The following is a 13,390-nucleotide window of genomic DNA, read 5'->3' as shown; positions in this document are numbered from 1 at the left end:
CCAAAATGGCAATCGGACTAGTCCCTGGATCAACTTGTACTTTGAGTTATCTTCCATAACCCTGCGTATTAAAAAAAGCCACTTTACTTTGTCAAACTGCTAATAATGATTTGTACTGGTTTGTTGCATGTAGTGTTACACAAAACATTTCTCATCTTTAACACAAGCCCAATGGTCGTTAATCTTTGGTCAGGCACCCTAAATAGGGTGGATTTGCAATATTCTATTAAGACAAGGTTACATTATTAAAGACACTCAGAAAGGACCCACACAGCCCTCTCCTGTAATGCTTCTTCATCCTTCTGCTTATGTATGCATAAACCACTGACCCACATGTGTGTGCGCACTGGATATTATGATAACCAATGCTACTGGAACCTGTTGGGGGCCAAACAGAGAAGCATACTTACTAACATTCCACATGAGACCATATACCACACATAACAATCCACCATTCCCAGTTATGTTCACACATGCCACAGATTTGGTCCAGCATCTCTTGTTTTTTTTAAGGAAAGCCCCTTTCTGGTCCATAAATCAGGACAGACCCCCATACACAGAGACTATTGGGATGTATTATATTAGTACTCTATATGGAGTACTCCAATGTGAAATAAGGGGTAGTTTATAAGGGTAGTATAAAAATGCACAGCAGTCCTACATACCAAGCTCTTACTACAGTAAGGCAAAATGAAAAGTGTCTAACCAAGTCTACCTAATAAAGAGGATTACCCTAATGACTTATCCTTACTTCACTCAAAGTAAGAGAGCCATCTGGACATATATGCATGGGATTTTTTTTGGGTGACGAGTCCCCTTTAAACAAGTGTTTTAGACATGCCCTGGAATATAATATATTGCTTTAGTTCAGTCCCATTGCCTCGTATGCAGCTAAGATTGCTGAAATTTTATTTCTAGGTTTCTAGAGGTCTTTCTTATATTCTGCCATTCAGCTAACCAATGGCTTACTATAGAGAAGTACCTGACTGGAGAATTCCGCAAGTACAATAACAACAACGGCGATGAAATTACCCCCACCACTTTACTTGAGGAGACACTGCTGTCCTTTTCTCATTGGAGTTATGAATATACGAGGGGAGAGCTGCTTGTTTTGGATTTACAAGGTAAGAGTTTGTAACTATTCGAAACATCTGTACTGTTACGAATACTAAAATAAGGATGGCAGTGCATCATGGGATTACATGGCATAAAGAAATACTCAAGTGGTAGTTGTGGCAGTTTGTGTTCCACCACCTCAGAACTTGGCAGAACCTCCAGTGTTTCCAAAGTGGTTTGCGTCAATCGCCACAGCGCACTTGCACTTACAGAATCGAAAGCACAGCAAAATTGTTGCAATTGTGTCTGATGCAACTCCCCCGGTGCCTGTAATAATGCTGGAATGATAGGGAAAAAGCTGCATCGTGGGCAATAGCGTCTGCAATCGAAATCTCACTTGCAGTTGTAAATTACTTCTACAGTCTTTCTTTGTCTTTCTGCACTGCTGGTTCTGACCCTTACATTTTGCCAAAGGTTTGGTAATACGTGTTCATGCATGTGTGTACTGAAATACTCAGCGTATGGCTTGCTGTTTGCTTTCAAACGATACTGACTGAAATGAGCTTATATGACATGGGTCCTTGGGATGCTGTATAGAAATACTGCCCTATTTGCAGGCTGTGAGCTGTGATAGACAGCAAGATGCAACTGCCAGCCAGAGCCAAGCACCGGTTTTTAAAAAGCATAAAAAGGTGTAACTCAGGGGTATGTATAAAACAATATTCCAGTGTTGTCAGTATTACTTGACTAGCATTGAAAAAAACAAACACATTAAAAAAAACATCTATGGAAAAATTATGGCAAATGGATGAGATCACCTAACGTGCACATTAAATATGCTTCTGAAGAGCATATCGATCATAATAAGTGGCAAAAATGTAAGACCAGACGAACAGTTGTGGATTTCTAGAGCTGAGAGTAATTACGGAATGTATGTGCCTGAAATATACAGCAGATGTCTCTCTCTCTTTAAGAATCCAGTGCAATTGCAGCTCTACGGTATCTCATCCTGTGCAGTTGTGGCTCTGTCTCGCCTGCTATATTTAAAGCAGTAGTGGCTCATTTCATTGTTCCGCTGTTCAGTGTCCTCCATGCACATTCCGAAGAAAAATCAATGTATTTCTAAATATGCTCCAAAGATTAAAGTGCATTACCTCTGTAACTCGCTGCCTCTGACGTTTACTATGTATGTTTGAATAGTTTCATTTTTTTATTTTGCAACTGTTTGAATTCCATACTTTTATCTAATGCAATAATGCTCTGTTTTTTTGAATTTTTTTACACCCTTTTCAGGTGTTGGGGAAAATCTTACAGATCCATCTGTTATTAAACCGGATGACAAACAGTAAGTTTATTCCCATTTTGCAAGTTACAGTTACAGGTGCATTTTAATTAATGGGGAAAGGGGGCATTTGCCAGGGCTCGCTAGGACAGGGGTCCCATTTATAGACCTTTGTCTGGTAAAATGTTTCACTGAAGCAGCCCTGAGAAATGGCAGACACTTCTTTTGAATTTATTGCAGGAGCCCTACAACATATCAATTTACATGTTTTTTTTTACTTCCATTTTCTTCTGCACTTTTGTAATAAAAGTGGAGTCATTTTTCTTTTTGTGCTTTGATTAAGTTTTATCCAGATTTGCCTCTGTAACCATAACTGGCCTTTTACAATCAAACTACTTTTTATCATGCTAAATAAATAGTGACAAAATACACCACATATCACCTGGTATCATTGCAAAAGAAGTGTGTATTTATCAGGCTTTGTATTGATTCCCAGCAATCGCATAGCTCTATGTAAATATCCGGTGTAAAAAGAAGCAACAGTTAATAAAATGCTATAGGAAAATATGGCGTTCATCCATCGTTGGTTTTTCTGTTTTTTTTCCTGCCAAAACTTATTTGCTGTTTGAATTTTGTCATTGATTTTAGTAGATTATCCGTGGTGTAAAATAATGGTGTCAAATCCAGCAATCAAAATAAAACACACACCTTGATATATTCACCATTTATTTTACATAACTTTTTATGCCATTTTTCTGTTGTAGTCTGGCTTTCTTATGCAAAGTTAAATCAGTATAGTTTATCTCAGGGGCAGATTGCAATTCTTTTAAGACATAACTTTTAATTCTGTATATACAACAAAATATTTGTTGTATATAACATTTATATCTAACCGCAGACTTATTAAAGGTCGAGCTGTGTTTTACTGAAAAATTCAAGTTTCTGAGGGTAGATTTTAGTCAAAACTTGAATTTTTCTTTAAACTTGATTTATTATGCCCTGAAGCTGGAAATTGTTCACAACCATCATGTAACAGTCATGGCAGAGGTCCCTTGAACCATTTGAAGATGTTTGTAGCCTTAATGATGTTCCGGTGATGGGTTTCGCTCGAAGACTCAATAAATTCGTGCAATTTTGGATTTTTTTTGCAGAAAATTCAAGTTTTATTGTTCCCCCCCAAATTCACTGACAAGAGTTTTTTACATTCAAGTTTTTTCATAAATTAGAAATCATTCGAGGTATAAAAAAAACTCGACCTTTGTTAAATAACCCCCTAATATTTATGTTCTATAGTTTGATAATAAACATATTTTTAATCTTCTATGGATTCTATAAAACAAGGCATGGGAAAGTAATGGACCTTACATTACAATGACTTGGGTATAAAGGGGAACTTCATAAAATATTATATTTAGCTATATTGTCTGATAACATTACTACTGAGTCAGAAACACTTTCACAGAGGTTATAAACTCGGCCAACTAAAAATGATTCTTATTTCTTATTATTTCCACTACAAAGGGAAGATAACAAAAATGTGAAGGCGTGGGGGCCCTTTAGGAGCAATGGTGTTAGAGTTCTCTTCTGCTGTTCGTAGCTCCTTTAGAACAATAATGTTTGTGTTGCAGGCCCTTCAAAAAGGGATTCATCTATAAAAGTTTCAACCTGGGCATTGCATTCCCTAGTATACTAATGAAAATCTACAGATGGATCCATCTATATCACAAATGATTTCTTGGGATATCAAAGAATAATTTTTAAACTTTTTTCTAAATGGTATTGACTCCTATAAAACTGCGAATCTGATTAAAGGGAAATTATACACCTAAATATTCTGATTCTATATAAAAATATATCACATAAAACAGTCCTTATGTAAAATACTGTTATATATACTGTATTAAGCTTTTTCATAAAGACTATACTTTTCTAGTAGTACTGTATATGCCATTATATAAACTCAGGGGTTTGTTTTAGCGGAGATGTTTTAGAAACCCCTCATTCTAAACAAAATACTTTAAAACCAGGAGAGGCTTATTTATCAAAATCTGAATTTGTTAAAATATCCAGTTGATTTGCACTCTGAAATTCACAAGCTCAAATGATTGTTTATGCATTAAAGAGGTTAGAATCCAAACTGGACTGAATAAAACTGTGAAAAAAAAAAATCTTGAATGCATAACATTCATATTCTACTCATTTTCAATGAATGTACAAACTCTCAAAATTAATTTTGGAAAAATCATTTAAATTGTGCCAAAGACAACTGTCCATTGACTTCTACATGAACTTTCAAGCTTTTTGAACATTTGAGTTTTGAAAACCACAAAGAAATTTGAATCGCATTAGTCATTTTTTACCATTCCAAATACCACATTATTGATACTGGAAACACAGGACTTGAGACATAGATATAATTATCTCCTCCACTGGCTTGTTTCTATATTATGTTCTCATTCTCCCCTTGACTATTGAGCAATACACTTGTCCGGTCTGTACCTCGCTTACCTTAGGGGTGGTTCACCTTTAAGTTAACTTTTAGTATGTTATTTTTTTTTTTTTATAGTTTTTTTAATTATTTGTCTGAGCCTTTCCAGTTTTCAAATGGGGGTCACTGACCCCATCTAAAAAATGCCCTGTAAGGCTACAAAATTATTGTTACTAATAATTTTTATTGCTCGTCTTCCTATTCAGGCTCTCACCCATTCATATTCCTGTCTCTTATTCAAATCAATGCATGGTTGCTAGGGTAATTTGGACCCTAACAACCAGATAGCTGAAATTGCAAACTGGAGAGCTGCTGAATAATAAGCTAAATAACTAAAAAAAACACAAATAATAAAAAATAAAAACCAATTGCAAATTGTCGCAGAATATCACTCTCTATATCATACTAAAGGTTAACTCAAAGGTGAACAAACCCTTCAAATGATATTGGGCTGATGCTGTCTATGTAAGTTCAGTGTAGTAGGGGTTGGGTTGCGGTTGTCAAGTGCAACAAGGAAGTCTGTGGGGCAATGCACCATGCATGAATTACAGATATATTTTATTAAAATCATTTTGAAAGCAAGTATAATACAAAAATTTAATATTAAGGGGGTTATTTAATAAAACTCGATTTTTTTCTGGTTGAGGTTTTTTGGGCAAAAGCTCCAATTTTCAGAGGAAAAACCTAGAATTTTTAGAGATATATTATACCCCGAAGCTGCTAAAAGTCAGAATCCAAAAATCCTCCGTCTCAAACCTGTCAAGGTCATATATAAGTCAATAGCAAATGTCCCTTTTAGAATTTGAAGATATCGTGATCTGCTCTGGGTTTCGTCCGATGATCTGAAACTTTTGAGGGTCTTTGTACGATAACCCGAAAAAATCGAGTGATTCGGGTGTCAAATCTGAAATTTGGAGTTTTTTCCCGACCCAACTTTTTTGAGTTATTTTATTGATAAGATTGTGGATGGGAGTTTGGTCAAGCTTGGTTTAATAAAAATACGAGATGAATTTGAGTTTTAGTAAATAAACCCTTGGAGTCAACTACTGCACTGGCAAAGGGTGATTAAAGGTGAACATCCAGCTCTGTGCCTAAAAACCACAGAGTTTGCCCAGACACAGTAACTAAAGATTTTTGCTTTTAAACCTACCTGCTATAGCTACTAAGAACTTATATTAAATAACCTCTCAATGCTCCATCTGTGAACAGTGTAGGATGCTATTAATGTAATAGCAACTATATTTAAGATAATTTTAGATCGGAATATGGACACTTTAAGATGTATAGGCATATCATTCATTTACTTAAAACTTTTCTTGCAGTTCTCTCACCTTACATAATGAACAGTGTGGACATGTATAAAAGCTTCACTCAGTCACGCCAATACAATTTACTACTGATTGTTGTCATATTTCCTTCCTTTTTTATAGGTCACGAGGGATGGTGTTTGGGCCAGCTAATTTGGGAGAAGATGCTCTTACTAATTTTGTTTCAAAGCATCACTGCAACTCTTGCTGCAGAAAGCTCAAACTCCTTGGTGTGTATTAGACTTGTTTGTCCAATTGCAATCTACATATTAGTGTGACTTTTCAACTGCATCCTTATAGGTAGTGTCCGCTGATGAAACTGACAAATTATCTGGGCAGCAATATGGGTAAATAATATATGCAATAAATGACTTTATATTAGAATGTAGTAAATATATACATTATATAATATATAATTAGATTATTTTTTATTTAACGGAGAAGGAAAGCTACAGAGGCATTTTATTGCCAATAGATTAGCTGCAATAGAGCAAGCTAGAATGCTATATTTATTCTGTAGAATGTTTTACCATACCTGAGTAAAAAGCTCTAGAAGCTCTCTGTTTGTTTAGGATAGCAGCTGCCATATTAACTTGGTGTGGCATCACTTCCTGCCTCTCCCCTGTCTCTCCCTGCTCACGTATAGCTCTGGGCTCAGATTACATTTGAGAAGTGGGGGGGTGGATGAGGAGCATGAGCATTGAGCATGCTCACGCCTGGGGCAAGGAGGTTTAAGATGAAGGCAGGAAGTTTGATACAGAAGCCCAGGTGTACACAATAGAAGGAAAAAAAATGCTGTGTTTCTTTTGACAGAGGACTCAGAGCAGCACTACTTTGAGGGTTTACTGGTATATTTTGGTGGTTCTTTCTGATAAGGCTTACTTAGTTTTAACCTTTCCTTCTCTCTTAAGAGACTCTTAAATAAAAAAAACCACCAAATTTTTTGCATAAGGCCTGTGAGTGCAGACTTGTTCAAAGATATGTGTATTTATATATAATTAGATGTTTTTTTTATTTGAGACTCTTAAATAAAAAAACATCATTTTTTTGCATAAGACTTATGAGTGCGGACTTATTCGAAGATATGTGTATATATATATATATATATATATATATATATATATATATTTTTTTTTTGATAAGGGATTTACTTAAAAGCTGCCCAGAGAAGAGATTAAATCTCTGACACTCGTATTAAATAAAGCACGGAATGAGACTGTCTTTCACTGCTGCAGAGTCTATTAAATAGAGCTGCTTTTTGCCTTCCTCTTTGCCCTTGGACTGTCAATCAGTGGAAAGAAACATAGACCCAGTACAACGGGAACAAGCCATGCAACGCAAAATTATATTAAAGTGACCCCTACAGCGCCAAAAAGGCACTTATAGTGTTAGCAATTCTATTATTAAACTCTTTATCCCTGTCTCTTATTTTAAGGCTGGAATTTTGTTAGGATCATGTGGATCTCACATTCTGGCACAGCAGTGTCCTACAGTCACACCTTTTCATTAGGCGTTCTTGTTCACCTCAAGGTCATTTGTATTCTTAATGTTTGAAGTATGACTATGGGATCTGTAACTTTTTAGCTACATTCAATTAGTTTGTGTTATTTCTTATGAAACAATGCTATAATGGATTGCAGCCATGCAACACAATGTAACAAAGCAAAAATGTAAAAAATGCAAAGTAATGGCGTATTCACCATCTTTTGTGTGTTTTTTGTGTCTTGAAAGTTTTAAGAGATAAATTTGGCTTTAGAAAACTGTTCTTGTATCTTTTTGTATAGTTTATGTACCTCTAGAGAGTAAGTGATTGTGTTTTAGGGGCAGATTTATTAAGGTTCAAATGGTAAATTAGAATTAGAATTTTATGTGTCAAAAATCACAAATTCGAATTTAAAAGCACCAACTCGAACGTAAATTCCAATGTGAGATTTATCACACCTTGACCATGGAAAGAGTTCTAATACGAATATTCAACACCTAAAACCTGCCGAGTTAATTTACAAGTCAATGGCAGAGGTCAGTAGAACCATGTGAATATGTTAATTGCCTTCCTGACATTCAAGTTTATTTTTGGAGGAAAACTCGATTAGAATTTTCAGGGTCTGGACTATTCGATCGTATATTAGACATTCGAGTTTTTTTCATAAATAACATCCCATTCGAGTTGTGAGTAGATTCGAATTTATTAGAGTAAAAAAAAATTCAGATGATATTTATTGCAGTGTTTGAAAACATTTGCTTATGTTTGTGGCACTCATTAGTGGGTAGAGAATGCTTATTTCTGCCTCAGTCCCCCGATTGGAACTCTTCCAGTTATTCAGAATGACATTTTTATGATCACTAGGCACTTTTCAGCTGGCTACCCAATATTGTTCGCTACCTCCTCCCAGTGACTGAAATGGGAAATGGCTGAACACATATCCAAAATTCTTCAGGTTAAAATTTTCCATTTACATCAAACATATTAGAGCTGAAAAGTATGACTTCTGACACTGCCAGGTGTTTCCCATACAGATCAATGCGTGTGTGGGGGGTGACGGGGCAATTTTAGAGACACATTTCAACCAATTTTGTTCAGCCAGCTTTTGAGCGTACTGTGCACACTTCAGCATACACTATTTGGTCAATAGGTTCACACAGGCTATTTAAACCACCCTAATTGTTGACACAGGTGTCACACAGGCTTATATTCCTTAGCATACTTAGCTTTGTGCATTGGCAGTAGAATGTGTCATATTAAAGAGCTTAGTGACTTACTTACTTACTTAGTGACCATTAAAGGCTCCTTCGTTTATAGCAGGAGAAATAGCTCCTCTTCCTGGGTCGATATATGACCTTTAGAGTTTCCTTGTTTAGTCACAAGGTGCTAAAGTATGCTTATATATGCATATGTATATGCAGTTCCAGGGATTTTGCCAGAGACTCCCCAAGGAGAAGGGAGTCAAGAGTGGAACCCCAGAAAGTATAGGATCTAGTTAGTGGTGAGTTATATCTTATTATAGGTCTCTCTAGGAGACACAGTAAAGCTCAGGGCTATTTAGCTTAGCAGTTTTTGGCTCCACCAATTAGTATTAGAGGGACCAGGTTCCTGATGGCATTGTTGCACAGGAAGAGAATAAGCATAAGTGTATAGGCTTTAGGGTTAGATAGTTCTTCCTGGGTTCCATTCGAAAGAGGAGTTCCACAAGAAGGGAAGAAAGTGATTGGTCTCTCTTTACATGTCTGATAGAGGTGAATGCTCTACTCACAGTGCTGTACGTGAGTATACACTACACGCTGAGACTGAAATTCTCACCTGGGAAGTAAATATTAAGCTATTGATTAAAGGAGCATTGGGCAGTTCCAGTTTACTATAGCATTACACCATCATAGGACACCACCTTTTTTTAACAGTGATATTTCTGGCATGCTAAAGCTGCACTGGTCAACTGTATATGAAATGGAATAATAAACATTCAGTTGCAGAGTAGTAGACCGCTTTCGCAATGTCACCATCATATTCTAATTTGTATTCTCTCTATTGCTTAATGATGGGTACACATCTGAGATAGAGTGAATGAAAAGCCATAGTTAGAATCAAAAAGCTTTTTGCTCTGCTGCACATGTGCTCCTGGCCCATACAGAGGGTTCCCAAAGAGAAAGAAGATGGCAACTTCTTTCATTTTTATTTTGTCCATCAGTTTATATCAGTGTCTGACGTGTTTGAACTGTAATACAGAGTATGTTGATTGCAAGGTACAGTTAGATCCATAAATATTTAGACAGAGACAACTTCTTTTCTAATTTTGGTTCTGTACATTACCAGAATGAATTTTAAATGAAAGAACACAGATGCAGTTGAACTGCAGACTTTCAGATTTAATTTAGTGGGTTGAATAAAAAGATTGCATAAAAATGTGAGGAACTAAAGCCTTTTTTTAACACGATCACTTCACTTCAGGGGCTCAGAAGCTATTGGACAATTGGCTCAAATGCTATTTCATGGGCAGGAGTGGGCAATTCCTACGCTATGTCATTTTCAATGAAGCAGATAAAAGCCCTGGAGTTGATTTGAGGGGGGGGGGTGCTTGTATGTGGATGATTTTGACAACATGCGGTCAAAGGAGCTCTCCATGCAGGTGAAACAAGCCATCCTTAAGCTGCAAAAACAGAAAAAATCCATCCAAGAAATTGCTACAATATTAGGAGTGGCAAAATCTACAGTTTGGTACAACCTGAGAAAGAAAGAAAGCACTGGTGAACTCAGCAACGCAAAAAGACCTGGACGTCCACGGAAGACAAGAGTGGTGGATGATCACAGAATCATTTCCATGGTGAAGAGAAACCCCTTCACAACAGCCAAACAAGTGAACAACACTCTCCAGGAGGTAGGACTATCAATATCCAAGTCTACCATAAAGAGAAGACTGCATGAAAGTAAATACAGAGGGTGCACTGCAAGGTGCAAGCCACTCAAGCATCAAGAATATAAAGGCTAGATTAGACTTTGCTAAAAAAAACATCTAAAAAAGCCAGCACAGTTCTGGAAAAACAATCTTTAGACAGATGAAACCAAGATCAACCTCTACCAGAATGATGGCAAGAAAAAAGTATGGAAAAGGCGTGGAACAGCTCATAATCCAAAGCATACCACATCATCTGTAAAACATGGCTGGGGCAGTGTGATGGCTTGGGTGTGCATGGCTGCCAGTGGCACTGGGACACTAGTGTTTATCCATGATGTGACACAGGACACAAGCAGCCAAATGAATTCTGAGGTGTTCAGAGACACTGTCTGCTCAAATCCAGCTAAATGTTTCATAATTCAGATGGACAATGACCCAAAACAGCCAAAGCAACCCAGGAGTTTATTAAAGCAAAGAAGTGGAATATTCTTGAATGGCCAAGTCAGTCACCTGATCTGAACCAATTGAGCATGCATTTCACTTGTTGAAGACTAAACTTCGGACAGAAAGGCCCACAAACAAACAGCAACTGAAAGTTGCTGCAATAAAGGCCTGGCAAAGCATTAGAAAGGAGGAAACCCAGAAGCTGGTGATGTACATGAGTTCAAGACTTCAGGCTGTCATTGCATGAGCATTTTATTTTCAGTTTTTGAATTTGTCCAATTGCTTTTGAGCCCCTGAAATGAAGTGATTGTGTTAAAAAAGGCTTTAGTTCCTCACATTGTTATGTAATCTTTTTGTTCAACCGACTGAATTAAAGTCTGCAGTTGTTTTATTTAAAATTCATTTTGGTAATGTACAGAACCAAAATTAGAAAAAAAGTTATCTCTGTCCAAATATTTATGGACCTAACTTGCAAATAATAAACTAATTTTCGATGGTATATAAACACTACCAAACCTTTCAGTGCATTGTGGGGGAAATGATATGCTACTTGTGCTGCTAACTCTTCTCAGATACAACAAAAATTCTGAATTTGTGGATGGCTTCATATTATGAAAGGCAGTGGAAATCAAAATTTCACAGTTAGATTCACATGGCAATTCATTTAAAGTATGTTCCTGCTTTAAAGATACTACTACAGTAATATTGTTCTAGATTATTTAAGCAGTTTAAGAAAAAGGCAAACATTTAGGGAAAATCTGTTTGTCTTTATGTGAAATCTCTGATAAACTCTCTCGTTGCCTTAGGGACCGACTCAAAATGTGTTGTGGATTGAAAGAGCTGTATGGCCTGTCCTTCTCTCATTGTCTGATGTGCCATTATTTTCATTCTTTCTGAAATATTTGATCTTAATCTCCTGCAGATTTGAAAAGAAATGACTACTCACCTGGGAGGATCAATCTAGGGTTTGAAATTGGAGAAGCAGACACAGATGAAGACCTTGTGGAATATAATACAAGACTGTAAAGGAACATTTCTGTCACATAAATTAAGTATTGCACCCAGTCTGACTATATGACAAAATGGTTTGGATTGCCAGATTGTACGTATCAACAACCACTAATTGGGACAACTGCTAGAGTCTGTGAATATATGGCTCAAAGGTAACATTTGAGTGATATAAACCAGAGCCTTATTCTCACTCTATCCTCTGTAGCTTCTTTAAACCCCAGGAATATGTTGTTCCTTCTGGATGGATGAATGCTGATGCAGAAGTTTAGAAATATAACATTTCCCCTCTGCTGGTAAAAAAAACAAAAACAATGTGAACTGTGGAAGAAAAATCTGTACATTTTGTAAATCTGTACAAACTGTGAATTTCAATAATCATATTTTTGGAATAGCCAATGAACATATATTTCAAATTTCTGTCTGTTTGAGGAAAGTGGGACTTGCAGTTCAGCTACAGCATTGCCATTCTGGTAAGAGTCCTTCTTAGATTGAGTATCTGTAATAGACACAGAACAGGCTTAAACACATTTGCTGTTTGCTCTGTATACACATTTTTTACTGTTTGCCAATGTTACTGCCAGAAAACAGCAGCTTTAATCATCTTGTTCTTAAAGAGGAATTATCACGAACACATGAATGTAATATGAACTTTATATCACTGAAATAAGAATCTTTCCTTGGATAATCAATGAAAAATTCCCCCTCTCTCTGCAATATCTTTTTATTCAACTTTTGTTTAACAGTAGCTCTAATTCATTGTCTGGGCAGTGTGAGCCCACTCCAATGTATTTGACCCAAACTGTCAATCAGAATCTGACTCTGACTCCTACATGCAGATAGACAGACTCCCAAGAGGCGGATACTATAGAGCAGGGGTGTCCAAACTGTGGCCCGAGGGCCAAATGCGGCCCAGGATGCATATGAATGCGGCCCAGTTTGGTTCCTGAGGAAACGTCATGTCGCAAAGGATATAGGAAGAGGGGGGACTCTACCCATTGCCCAGTTAGTAATAATAATATAATAATAAGTCTATTTAATATCCAGGTGTCCCATATTCCAGTGTATAGCTCCATCTGGTTATCCAACTGGCATTGTATTTCTTTTCTGTGTATTTCCTTTACTTTTACAAATCAAATGTGTTTGTGTATTTCATGTGTGGCCCCAGACAATTCTTCTTTTTCCAATGTGGCCCTGCGAGCCAAAAGTTTGGACACCCCTGCTATAGAGTAACTTGATTATTTCAGAAACAGGACAGAACATTTAAATGAATGTATTTAGAAAGTTCCTTCAGTGACAAGAAGCTCATATTAATTGTTAATTTAATTCAAAATATAGGTCAAACATAAAATCAGAACAAAATGGGGTTTATTTCAGTTCTATGGTATTTGGTCATGCATCAGAAGTTTCTCACCCT

General features: G+C 36.6%; 1 protein-coding gene across 2 annotated transcripts in view; it reads left to right on the top strand.

Moving 5' to 3' along the window:
- Window positions 1-12,915, top strand: part of trpm6.L (transient receptor potential cation channel, subfamily M, member 6 L homeolog) — a 79,629-nt gene extending 66,714 nt beyond the window's left edge. The window contains exons 36-39 of one of the 2 annotated variants that reach the window (XM_018258825.2): window positions 919-1,124; window positions 2,350-2,401; window positions 6,257-6,363; window positions 11,888-12,915. In XM_018258825.2, coding sequence (XP_018114314.1) covers window positions 919-1,124; window positions 2,350-2,401; window positions 6,257-6,363; window positions 11,888-11,991 — 469 coding nt within the window. In that variant the 3' untranslated portion in view covers window positions 11,992-12,915. The remainder of the gene's footprint in view (window positions 1-918; window positions 1,125-2,349; window positions 2,402-6,256; window positions 6,364-11,887) is intronic. The other variant, XM_041564279.1, reaches the window with a different exon arrangement.
- The last annotated feature ends 475 nt before the right edge of the window (window positions 12,916-13,390 follow it).

The sequence above is a fragment of the Xenopus laevis genome, chromosome 1L, assembly GCF_017654675.1.
Source record: "Xenopus laevis strain J_2021 chromosome 1L, Xenopus_laevis_v10.1, whole genome shotgun sequence".
In the NCBI taxonomy this organism is placed as follows: Eukaryota; Metazoa; Chordata; class Amphibia; order Anura; family Pipidae; genus Xenopus; species Xenopus laevis.
This window is presented reverse-complemented; position numbering and strand designations above follow the sequence as displayed.